At 49.1% G+C, this 12,743-nt stretch overlaps 1 protein-coding gene across 5 annotated transcripts in view; it reads right to left on the reverse strand.

Moving 5' to 3' along the window:
- Positions 1-7,688: 7,688 nt before the first annotated feature.
- Vwa3a (von Willebrand factor A domain containing 3A) overlaps positions 7,689-12,743 on the reverse strand; it is a 61,717-nt gene continuing 56,662 nt past the window's right edge. For 3 of the 5 annotated variants that reach the window (XM_050143235.1, XM_050143238.1, XM_050143237.1), the window contains 5 exons: positions 12,055-12,206; positions 10,574-10,697; positions 9,028-9,125; positions 8,702-8,767; positions 7,689-8,324 (listed from right to left, as the gene is read on the reverse strand). In XM_050143235.1, coding sequence (XP_049999192.1) covers positions 8,716-8,767; positions 9,028-9,125; positions 10,574-10,697; positions 12,055-12,206 — 426 coding nt within the window. In that variant the 3' untranslated portion in view covers positions 7,689-8,324; positions 8,702-8,715. Of the gene's footprint in view, positions 8,325-8,701; positions 8,768-9,027; positions 9,126-10,573; positions 10,698-12,054; positions 12,207-12,743 lie in introns of those variants that run through there. The other 2 variants (XM_050143236.1, XR_007591904.1) reach the window with 2 other exon arrangements.

Raw genomic sequence — 12,743 nt, forward strand, 5'->3', positions numbered from 1 at the left:
GAGGCTGTCCACCTGTGGAAAAACCAGAAGAGTGTTCTAGGTCATCCCAAGGCAAAGTGAAACTTCAGGAAAACTGGAGCTCTCTCTGAGCCCCAGACTCTTTCAGAGCCCCAAGAACCTCCATGTGACTGCTGGCTTCTTAGAGAGCTGGAGAAGGCAGCCTGTCCTTTGACGTCATAGCTGGGGAAACTGAGGCTCAAAATCATGTTGTATGACTCAGATGTACACTAAGCACCCCTGATTTCCCCACAGGCCCCATAAGTACCAGAGGAAGGCAGAGTCAGTTATGCCTAGGGGGCCTCACATACTGGGTGTGGTGTTATCTGACTAGGAATCAGGGGGGCAAGGAGGAGGAGGAGAAGAAAAGTTGGAGGAAGAAGAGGGGGAGAGCGGAGAAAGAAATAGGAGGGAGAGAAGAGTAAGAGGAAGGAGAGGAGGATGAGAGGAAGGGGGGAGAAGAGGAGGGAGAAGAGAGAGGAAGAGGGAAGGAGGAGGAAGGGAGAGGAGAAAGGTGAAAAGAAGAGGAAGAGGACAGAGGGGAAGGGAAGAAGGGAGAAGGAGCAGAAGGATGAGGAAGGACAAGGAGAGGGGTGAAGAGGAAGAGGAGAGAGAGAGAAGGAACCACGTGGGACTTAAAGGACTCAGCACCTGGAAACTTGGCTGTGATCTCCAAGTCTAAAGCCACTCCTGACACCAGGTGCCCCAGGAGCAGCAGGCTGACACCACATGATCTGCCCATCCCCCGCAGCCTTCCGGGTCAGGTGGGTGGGCCCCAGGGACCATTCTAGACCTATCGCTTGCTCAGGCTCAGTCAACAGTCATGGTCTTCCCTGCCCTCGTCTACCTGAGCGTCAGGCTGGACCACGGTGTAGATGCAGCGACTGCACTGCCGGCCTTCTGTGTCCCAGGCTATGCCTGGCATGGTGCATAACAGCTGCACAAAAGAGCGGGCGTTTTTTGGCCACTGAGCTGTTGCCCCTGGTGATCATAGGACAGGGACCCTGGAAGTTATAAGAACTAGGCCTATGTCTCCTCTGTCATTATTCTGTTCATTTTGGGACAGGAATGCACATAAGTGGTGGTGAGGGACATCCAAACTAGAGTTGTTATGGAGGATATCTACACCCCCCCGCCCCCCCCCCCGCCACCCTTCAGTCAGGAAGCAAGATATAGCTTCAGAGGGGGAAAGGTATCTGGGTCTTTATGGTGGCAAAGGCTGGCTGTGCCCTTGAGTGAAATGTTGAGAACTTCACAGTACCTCAGTATCCACAGCTGTGAAATGGGCCCAAATCATTGTGGCTGCCCCAAAGTCCTTACACAGGGGTCCTGAGAGAGCAGATACCAAAGCCTTTGCAGATCACCTCACTGCAGGCTGCATGGAGGGTTTGCTGACTGGCATTTCCCGTGCCTGGAACACTGCCTGGCTAACTGCTAGGAGAATAAACAGGGGGCCTGTTCCTCAGGAGACCATTATGGCTAAGCCAGGACTGAAGCTGGGTATGGCAGTGCTATACTCTCCTGGCATTCTCAGGAAGCACAAACTACCGTTCCCATTACTCAGAAGTGGAAACTGAGGCCCAGAAAATATCAGAGGATTGTGAACGAATTATAATTAAAGGTTGGCTGTGGTGATACACAGAATAACATCAGAACTCCAAAGGCCTACACAGGATGATCGCTATGAGTTCGAGGCCAGCATGAGTTGTGTCTCCCCCGCCCCCCCCAAAAAAGTAACATGGTCTACCAGATGGCTCATCTCTGCAAGCCTGACTATGTGAGTCGGATCCATGAGGAGAGTAGAAAGAATTGACCAGTGGTTCTCTGACCTCCACACATGCCTCGTGACAAGTGTGCCCCCATCACACACACGTAAATATACATCACATCACACAATGCACCCCCACCCCCACACAATACACACACACTACACACGTACACATCACATATACACACACACCACACACGCACACACACATGCACACATTACACCTCACACAGACGCACACCCTCCCACCCCTCCACCACACACACACACACTCCCTCCCCCTCCCCCTCCACATGCACACACCTCACACCACAAATACACCACACATACACATCAACACCACACACATGCACACCCCTCCACATCACACACACACACACACCGCACAGTAATAGTAGTAGCAGTTGTCATTGTCATAGTAGTAGGAATATTAAAAACTAACAAAAATGAAGATAGTTAAAGGACTCAGTCCTTAATCCATGTCCATGGAGACACCAACGCTGGGTTTGATGAAAGGGCTCGGGAGTGGCAGGGATCCGAGCCTCCCGCTGGCGGACTGAGCACGTCCCACACAGCTAAAGCATGGGGCGGATCCTCATCCCGGGCGTCTTTGCCCTCCTTCCCCAGCCACCACGCAACACTCCGCACTCACCTGGCTCGGGCTCCCGCAGCGCTGCGTTCTTCTTGAGCCACTTGGCTCTCAGCGCCAAAGCCAGCACCGCCCGCGGGACCGCAGCTCGAGTTGGGCTGGTCCTGGGACCGCCCCGCCCTCTGCCTCCGCCCCAGCTGTCCTGCCCTGTAGCTCTGCGCTCTCCAGCCTAGAACTCCGCAGCCAGGGCTGCGTTTCTGGTAGAGAAAAGAGGCGAAGGAACTGCGAGCCTGCCCTGTCCTGTCTTTCCAGTCACCGTTCTTTCACGCCGTTCTTTATTCCACTTTCTCTATCATAGTCCACCTGTGTTCCCCCTTCCAGCTCATCAGCCATCGTGTGTGTGTGTGTGTGTGTGTGTGTGTGTGTGTGCGCGCGCGCGTGCGTGCGCGCGCCTGAGCATGATTAGATATACACCCCTTTGTCCATCCATCTAGTTTCCTGTCAGTTTCATTTCTCTGTATCTGTCCTTTTAAACTCACCCAGACATACATCAGTCCGTCTTTTCTTCAACCCACTCTTATGGTACACTTGTCCATCCAACCTTCCATCTACCAAAGCCAATTTCCGTCCGTTTATACGCCCGTTTTCCTTCCTTCCATCCATCTACCTCCCTAAGAATATTCTTACATTCTTTTACCCCCCCTCTTCCCTGTGGTGCTAGGGGTTGAACCTAGGGCCTCACACATGCTGGACAACTGTTCTACCATAGAGCCACATCCTTGCCTCCACGTGCCCCACTTTTTTTTTTTTTTTAAACATTTACTTCCTCTGTGGCCCAAGCAGGCAATGAAGTTGTGTTCCTCCTGTCTCAGGAGCCTAGAGAGCAGGAATAAAGCCTGTGCCTACAGGCTTGGTTCCACTGTTCCATTTTAAAGGATGCTTCTTTATCGTTGACCTTTCCTCTGTGCTGGGGAGCAGAAGGGCTTTTTCCCCATTCCTGGAAAACTCCTATTTGAGAGACAGTAGCCAAAGGGCTGGCTTGTGTCCAGCCTTCTACACTTCTGCTATAATGAAGCCACCTGGTTCAGAGTAGGGAGCCTGCCTCTTCCTTTACTCTGAGAAGGGCCACAAATAAACTCTCCACCTGTGTGAACAAGTTCTGGGAACATCAGGTGAAGGAGGCAAATCCCAAACTTTGGCCTGCTCCTGCCGTGTGCCAGGTGGAAGAGTGTCCCATTCAACCTCTGTGATTTCTGTTTCAGCCTCATTTTGGAGGTAGAGAAACAGATTCAGAAAGGAGGCTCAAGGAGAGCTAGGCATAGGCCTTGGGGTTCTGAGATCTTGGCTTTGCCTCTTTTCTTTTGAGACAGGGTTTTACTTGGTAGACCAGGCTGGCCTTGCCTGATCCGCTTGCCTCTGCCTCCTGTGAGTGCTGAGATTAAATGTATATGCCACCACCGCCCGACTTTTTTCTTTTTTGTTACATTTACTTATGTGTACGTGAGTGCACACATGTGCCATAGTGTGCACTGTGGAAGTCAGAAGACAACTTGCAGGAGGTGGCTCTCTCCTTCCATCGTGTGGGTTCCTGGGATTGAATTTAGGCCATCAGCCTTGGTGGTAGGCACCTTTACCTGCTGAGTTCTCTTACTGGTCTTTTGCTTCTTTCTTGCTGTATTTTTTGGGCAGTCGCAAGGCTTCGTTTCCTCATTCACAGACTGGGAATGATATGTAGTTTATTCTAAGCCTATGGCCGATGTGATAGAGCATGTGCAAATCCCAGAACACGGAGCGACTCAGCTGGCTCTCAACAGCAGCTGCTATCCCTATCTGAGAAGGTTGGATGCAAGCCCATTTGTTCTCCATCACCACTTCCCAAGCCCGTGTCTTCCCCATCCTCCATTCACAAGTCCAGCTGGACCACAGAGCTCACGTTCCTCAGGCAGCTGCCAGTGTCGGCTGACTCTCAAGGAGCATCGCCACTCACAACTGCCACAAATTGTGTCCCACACCATACGTTGAAGCCCCAACCCCTAGGACTTCAGACTGAGTCATTAAACATAAGATTACTTCCAACGGGGTTCAGTAGCGAAGGCTCTCATTCCGGTACAACCGATGTCCACTGATGAGGGCGTAATCGGGGCACAGACACGCCCACCAGAAGACATCAAGCGGAGAATGGAGCTGTACTGTGTAAGCATAGCAGCTGTGGGAAGTTAGGAGCCTGAGAAGATCCTCCTCAGGGCCTCCAGGGAGCCAGCTTTGCCAAGACCTGGATTCTGGATCGCCAGGCTCCAAAACTGTGAGATAATAAATTTATATGGAGTGGGGGCTGGGGAGATTGCTCAGCGGTGAAGGACACTTGCACACCAAGGTTGGTTCCCAGCATACACAGTGGCTTATGACCATCCATAACTCCAGTTCCAGGGGATTCGACAGCCTCCTGGGGTATTAAAAACACATATGGTGCATATACATATACACACGCCCACAAAACACTCAAACCATAAAATAAAATCTTTTTAAAAAACCTTAAATAACTTAATGATTTTTTTTTCCAAGATAGAGTTTTGCTCTGTTTGGGTTTCAGGCTGGTCTCGAACTCTCAACGTAGGCCAGGTTGGCTCTAGTTGACAGCAACTCTCTTGCCTCCTGAAACTGGGTAATTTTATAAATAAGACATTTGTTTGGGCTTAAACTTTTGAAAACTTTTATGTTAATTTCATGTGTGTGTTTTGCTTGTATGTATCTACATGTGCAGTGGGTGCTTGGTGCTCCAGAGGCCAAAAGAGGACACCAGACCCCCCCCCCCCGGGACTGGAGTTAGGCATGATTGTGAGCTGCCAAGTGGGTGCTGGGAACTGCACCCAGGTTCTCTGCAAGAGCAGCAAAGTGCTCCTCACCACAGAGATTTCTCTCCAGCTCCAGCTCAAAGTTCTCAAGGTGCACAGTTAAGATGCCTTTTTGCTGGCAGAGTTCTGAGTGGCACAGGGCACAGGGCACGTGTATGTGTGTCTCTTTCGACTTCTCTTACCCTTCCTATATAAAGTCACCAGGATTCAGTCTTGGGGAATACAGCCTCAGCACCTTGTCTAACCCTAGTCACCTCCCCAACGCTCCATCTCTGAACACCATAGCATATTTAACGTGCGAATGTTTGAAGGGCATGTTCACATCCTATCTAGACCACAACAGCATCCTAGTGAAATACTTCACAGGCAAAGACAGAGCTTTGGAAGCTCCCAGAGCCCTGGACATTCACTCTGAACTCCCCACAGCAGCTATTACTGTGATTGCTGTCTCAGTGACAAGTACACCTGTTCTTGAATTTCATAGAGTAGTAAGCACATACTCTTAGGTTTAATTTCTTCTTCTTCTTCTTCTTCTTCTTCTTCTTCTTCTTCTTCTTCTTCTTCTTCTTCTTCTTCTTCTTCTTCTTCTTTTCTTCTTCTTCTTCTTCTTCTTCTTCTTCTTTTCTTCTTCTTCTTCTTCTTCTTCTTCTTCTCTTCTTCTTCTTCTTCTTCTTCTTCTTCTTCTTCTTCTTCTTCTCTTCTTCTTCTTCTTCTTCTTCTTCTTCTTCTTCTTCTTCTCCTCCTCCTCCTCCTCCTCCTCCTCCTCCTCCTCCTCCTCCTCCCCCTCCCTCCTCCTCCCACTCCCTTCTTCTCCTTCCCCCTCCTCCTCCCCCACCCTCCTTCTTCTTCTCCCCAGTAGCTCTCCCCAGTAGCCCAGACTGGCCTTGAACTTGCTGTAGCCAAGGATGACATTGAATTCCTGATCCTCCTGCCTCCTTACCTCCTTTTTATGCAGGTCAAGATATCAAGAACCCAAGACTTCATGCATGCCTGGCAAGCTCTCTACCAGCTAAGCCGCACCTCCAGCTTGTGTTAGGCTTTTACCTACCCACTCTTTATGAGTTTGGTACATCTTATTGAACATAGTGACTATATTTCATGCTCTTTCCATTGATTCATAGTTTGGCAGTATACAGATATGTCATGATTTGTTTGTACACTGTACCATGGTTGGACACTGGGTGGTTTCCAATTTGGGGCTTTTACAAACCGAGCTATTGTACACATTCTTGCATCCACACACTCATTTCCCCTAGAGAAGGATTGTTGGGCCAAACAACAGATGTGCTCTGCTTTAATAGAAACTGTCAAATTTTCAAAGCGGTGAAAATTTACATTTCCTTTCGCTGAGCCCCATTCCAGCAGCAGGAGCCTTCCAGCTGCTCCAGTGTCTGAAAGTGACAGTTGTCGTGTGTGGAGCCATGCTACTGAGCATGTTGCTGCATTTCGTTGTGACTTTAATTTGTATTTCCATCACTCTTTTATGAGGACTGACGGGGGTTGGTTTTTTTGAGAAAAAGTCTTAAGTAGCCCAAACCTGGCCTGGAACCTTTGATTCTTCTGCCTCCAATTCTCAAGTGCTGAAATGATGTTTATGCATTACCATGTCTGGTTCAACTCTCTCTCTCTCTCTGTGCATGTGGTGTACTGCGGGACAATGGTCTTGTACCCTGTAAAGCTTTGTCACTTGTATTGGTTTAATAAAATGCTGGCTGGCCAGTAGCCAGGCAGGAAGCATAGGCGGGGCTACCAGAATAGGAGAATTCTGGGATGAGGAAAGGCTCTGCAGTCATCACCCAGATGCAGAGGAAGCAAGATGAGAATGCCTCACTGATAAAAGGTACCAAGCCACGTGGCTAACACAGACAAGAATTATGAGTTATTTTAAGATGTAGGAGTTAGTTAATAAGAAGCTTGAGCTAATAGGCCAACTAGTTTATAATTAATGTAGGCCTCTGTGTGTTTCATTGGGACTGAATGACTGCAAGACTGGGCAGGACAGAAACCTCTGTCAGCATATGTGTGCATGTGTGCATGCATATGTGTGTGTATCTTGTGTTACTGAGGAGTGAACCTAGAACCTTGGGCACACTGGGCAAGTGAGTCACACCTCTAGAGGTTATGCATTTTTGCATATGCATTTCCATTTGTGTTTGTCTGAGTTGCTGTTCATTTTTAAAAATAAGTATATTTATCTTTTTCATATTGAGCTTAAATCCTCTAGATAATCTAAGTGAGGTTTTTTTTTTTTGTTTGTTTGTTTTGTTTTTCCAGACAGGGTTTCTCTGTGTAGCTCTGGCTGTCCAGGACCTCACTCTGTAGACCAGGCTTGCCTTGAATTCAGAGATCTACCTGCCTTTGCCTCCTGAGCTCTGGAATTAAAGGTATAGACCATCAACACCCAGCATTTAATAAAGTTTTATCTCATTCAAAATTCACACACACCCATACACCCCGACACCTCATTACCAGTACTCAAGTATTTCCAGCACTCAAGCATTTGAAGTCATTTTACCTCTATTAGTAAAAGCAATTTTTTCATTTTAGGAAAAGATACCATATCATCTAACACATGATGCCCCCATTCATGTGTACAAAGGATAGCAGGGTTCAAAGGATGCATCTGCCTTTCAGTGGCCATACTGGTCCATAGTATCCCCTGGTTAGCAGGTGATGGAGGTGATGACAGGGCTTGGCTGTGTCTTCCCCCAAGCGAGGCTGCTAGTGGCTGCTTTGGCTCATAGATCCAGATGGTAAGAAGTATAGGGAGGAACCAGGAGAAGCAGCCTCATTGAGCTGCTATCCAGAGCTGGGTGCTCACTGCTTACCATGCAACTGCCATCTGGAAGGTTCTGGGATCCATGGACAGTTAAGACAGCAGCTTCTTGGGGCAGGGGGAAGAACCTGGTCAAGACGAGTTAGGACATTGAGCAGGGCATCACAGTCTGCAGTGCTGAATGTTGCAAGAGGCACAGTCGGTCCGGAAAGCCAGAAGAAGAGGAAGGCCAGAAGCAACCAGATGGGACTGGAGGTCCTTAGCTCTGGACGGGGACCAGGGCCATCTTCACAGTGGAGCCAATACCATCTGAGCTGTGCTTTGACAGGTAAGCAGGAGTCACTAGGCAGAGGGTGGCAAGAGAAACCTCTTAGCGAGCTTGGTCTAGAGCATACGGTGTGTGGAGGGACATGGCAGGGGAAGGAGGGAGGTCTGGGAGGCCCCATACACAAGTAAAAGAGTCTCCCTGCCCTCGGCCTTCTGAGTGCCCTAGCGCTAAACATTTTATTTCCTGCAGGTAATCTGGGGGTCACAGCTTTCTCTGTCAGTTTACTCTTTAGGTCAGGGTGCTCTGTGGGTGGTCTCTGGGGGAACAGCTTTTCGGGTCAGAGGAATCACAATGTCTGATCTTTCCTCGCAGTTACACTTGTGTGTAAAGCCGCATATGCCGGACCCTTTGGTGGGCACTGGGCAGGTGTGGCATCCACTCCTTTTCTTACCTGAGAACGCATCTCTAGCAAAGAGTGACTTTAGATTCCATGTTACTCTTCTTCAGGAGCTGGGATCTAGAAGGCAGAAAGAAGGCAAAGAAAAATGGTTCCCTGGGAGTGGGTAATGAGATGGTGGGGTGGGGAAAGGCAAATGCCGTATGCTTTTTTTCCTGTATGTGGATTTTTCTTTGCGACAAGGTCTCACGATGTTGCCCAGGAGCTATGTAAGGCAGGGTGGCCTCAGGCTCACCTGCCGCTGTCTCCCAAGGGCTGGGATTAAAGGTGTGTCTATCTGGGTGGTGGGACAGGTGGAAGGGGCAGCCAGAGAAACTTACCTGAAGACCTGGGCTTGCTTGAGGAGGCTTCTGGCCTTGGTGACCTCCTTGCCCAGTATCTTTAGGTCATCCCCTTCAAACAGTGGCAACTTGGGGTCCTGGGGAAGGGGAATGAAGGTAAAATTCAATACACTAAATAGACAAGATGAGACCTGATGATCTAAGGCCCCAGAAGATGGTTAGAGCACATCAGATGTACCCCTGCCACCAGAGGCAGGGGATCCTTGTGGCCACAGCTCATCCATCTCCACCATCCAGACAGTCACTCTATACACGGGATAGTTTGAAATTAAATGCCTGAGAGTCAGTGTGTGGGGTGGGGGCGGAGGAGGAGAGGGACCAAGTAGTGCCCAAATTTCAGTGAATTTGGCTCTTCCCTGGGCCCGGGATGAAAGCGGTATGTGTTGTATCTAAACTGCTGGTCAGGCGGTAAAGTCTCTTTTGCCCTTTCTCCACTTCTTCTAGTAAAATAGAGCTTCACAGGTGTCTTTCTGAAGACAATAACCGCTAAAATTCCAGAGCCTGGCTCTAAACAGACTCCCAGTGAACCAGAGCTCTGAGACAGAGAGGAAGCTGCCACCAGCCTAGCAGCAGCGTGACACCAGCTGCTCCCACTCTGCAGGCAGAACCCTTCGGATCTGTGTGGTGGAGCCCATCTCTAACCCCAGCACTAGAGGGAGGGAAGCAGGAGGACCAGGAGTTCAAGGCCTGTCTCAATTACGTAGTGAATTTGAGGCCAGCCTAGGCTATGTGAGACCCTTCTCAAACAACCAAGGCCCGGGGCTCTGGCAGATGTAGGTCAATGGAAGAACATAGCCAGGCCCTGGGCTCAACTTCCAGCATCCCTGAACAACAGAGGCAGAAGTTAAAGCCAGGCCTGGTGGCACACACCTGTAATCTCTGTACTGGGAAAGTGGAGGCAGGAGGCTTGAGAGATCAAGGCTAGCCGGGGCTACGCAGCAAAACATTGTCTCAAAAAAAAAAAAAAAACAAAACTATATCAAAACGAAGAAAAGTTAAATGTGTGTACCATTTTTTCTGCTAAATGGGAAGGGCTCTTTGGAACCTTCGGCTCCTCAGTTTTGGTGTGTAGTAGCTAACCAGTGACTTCATTACATGTTACTTAGATGAAAAGCATGTCTGTGTTTCACAGAAAGAACACAGGAGTCCAAAGGAGCCAAAGCACAGTGGGTCTGAACCTTGTCGCAGGGCTCAGCCTCACCCTCTGACTTTGGACACACACTTCAGCTTCTTGAGCTGTTTGTCTGGGTAGGGATGAGGATGTAAGAGTGGCTGATCCAAAGAGGTCATCGATTTCTTCACACATGGTAAATGCTCAACAGGCGGAAGCCGGCCTGACATAACCATAGCGTCTCCAGTCTGTTTCCACCTTCAAGGGGGGCTGGCCTAGAGGGATGGCCACGGGAAACACGTCCTTCTTGCTGAGCATTGTGTGTTCCAAGAGAAGCAGAACTCTCGGGTCGAAGGAAGCCAGTACTTGTGGAGGCTCCATGAGACTCACGTTTATGACTGGTGGGTGACCTACCTTTTCCTCGATGAAGCCTCTGGTGAGCAAGCCTTGAATCCCGCTGAGAGTATCATCACTAACAGGACAGTGGTAGCGTCCCCCGCTGAGGGAAGCCAGCTTCCTCAGGAACTCGACTGCTGCTCTGGAGGAGGAACAGAAGCTCAGGGACTCACGGGAGAGGCAAGCAGAGTCCCAGGCCCACAGTGGAACTGAAGTCTTGTGGGGTTTAAGGGAAAGCAGCCTGGCCAATGGGCCTCGGCTTGTGCCATCAAGATCACTGTTAGCACCGTTGAGTACGCTCTCAGCTGGGGGATGCACATTCACTAGGGTCTGCTGTGTGGTGGGCCTACAGGGACACATATATGGCCCTAAGAGAACTCACAGTTCAGCCAGAGAGAGAGAATAGGTACCCAAGCCATCAATTTTATTAATAAATAAAGTTTATCTTGTTATTGGGGATTGGATTCAGGGCCTCATGCACTCTGTCACTGAGACATGCCTTTAACCCTCAACCCTCATGATAGTTTTTTTTTTTTTTTTGAAGGGAATACATCTTGTCTAACACATGTTCTTCTAAATGGCCATCTGTAATAATAATTATTCTGGCAAGATCAAGCCAGTTAAAATGGCAGCACGGAGGGGGAGGGGTTCCAGAAGGCCTACTACTGGCTGAGGAGCTAGTGAGAGTTGGCTAGGTGGGGAGGGAGAGTTGCTTTTCTCTGGGTGCGTGGCCATTGGTAGGTTGCTCAGGCCCTATATCCATGTACAGACAGACAGCACAAATTGGACTGTGTGTTCTATTAATAAAAAAAGAAAGATGGGGCTGGTGAAATGGCTCAGTGGTTAAGAACACTTGTTGCCCTTGCAGAGGACCTGGATTTGAGTCCTAAGATCTACAACCATCTATAACTCCATTTCCAGGGTGCACAAACCCCTCTTCTGACTGCTGAAGGTACCAGACACTCATTGGCATACATACCTACATGCAGACAAACTTTCATGTGTATAAAATAAAATCAATAATAACTTTTAAAAAGGAAGAAAAACCATGAAACTGAGAGGGAGATACTGCGGTGGGCCTAAGGGAAGTTGGAGGTTGGAGTTGGGGGCAGGTGTAATCATTCATGTATATATCAATGAAATTTCCAAAGAATAAATAAAAATATTAAAAAGAGTGCTATGATGAGGCTTTCTTTTGTAGTTTCCCCAGGTATTCACACATGTTTTCCCAAGAAAGGAAGGCTAGAAGGGAGACGGTAACAGGATTCACGAACTGGGTGCATCAGTTTGATGGTGCAGAGTGACGTACAAAGAACGGTTTGTTGCTTGGTTGGCCTGGGGTGGGGTGAGGGCTCCTTCTTTGCGGTGTTCAGGCCACGAATTAAAGCAACGCATTTCCTAATTCCTGTGTCTGAGGGAGGCCTTGGGTTAGAGGAGGCTCTCAGGCCTTCGGACCAGTAGCTCAGGAGAAGCGAGCTCAGCTTACTCCTGCCGCTCACCTGTCTGTGCTGCTCAGGGAGATCGTATGCACCTTCACGTCTCTCTCCTTGTGGAGCCTCTGCACAGTGTTGAGAATAAGGCTGCAGCTTGTGTCTGGCTCCCCGTCCGTTAGGAGATACAGGCCTTGCGTGCCCTGAAAGCTGAAAGCTTTCTAAGAGAGCACAGGGAGGCAAAGTCAGGCGTGGCGAGGGAGGTTCTCGAGGAAGGACAGAAGCAGCTCAAGGGAGGAGACTCTGTCCCCAGGGAAAATGTGTCTGACAGGATTCTAAAACGGCCCATTAAGATTGAGATTCTGGGCCCCCAAGACGGTTCAATGTGTAAATTGCTTTCTGGACAAGTCTGGCAACTTGAATTTGGTTCCTGCAGCCCAAAAGAAGTTGAAAGGAGAGAACTAACTCCGTGAAGTTGTCTTCCACACATATGCCAGGCCATGCATGCCCCACACAAATCATACACCACACACACACAATGAAAATAAATTTTAAAAAAGATTGAGGTGGTGGTGGCACACGCCTTTAATCCTAGCACTAGGGAGGCAGAGGCAGAGGCAGAGGCAGAGGCAGGTGAATCTCTGTGAGTTTGAGGCTAGCCTGGTCTACAGAGAGAGTTTCAGGACAGCCAGGACTACACAGAGAAACCCTGTCTTGAAAAAAAAAGATTGAAATTCCACTTCCAGCCTAAGATAGAG

This window comes from Alexandromys fortis, unplaced genomic scaffold (assembly GCF_014885135.2).
Source record: "Alexandromys fortis isolate MF-2015 unplaced genomic scaffold, M_Fortis_MF-2015_v1.1 scaffold_45, whole genome shotgun sequence".
Lineage (NCBI taxonomy): Eukaryota > Metazoa > Chordata > Mammalia > Rodentia > Cricetidae > Alexandromys > Alexandromys fortis.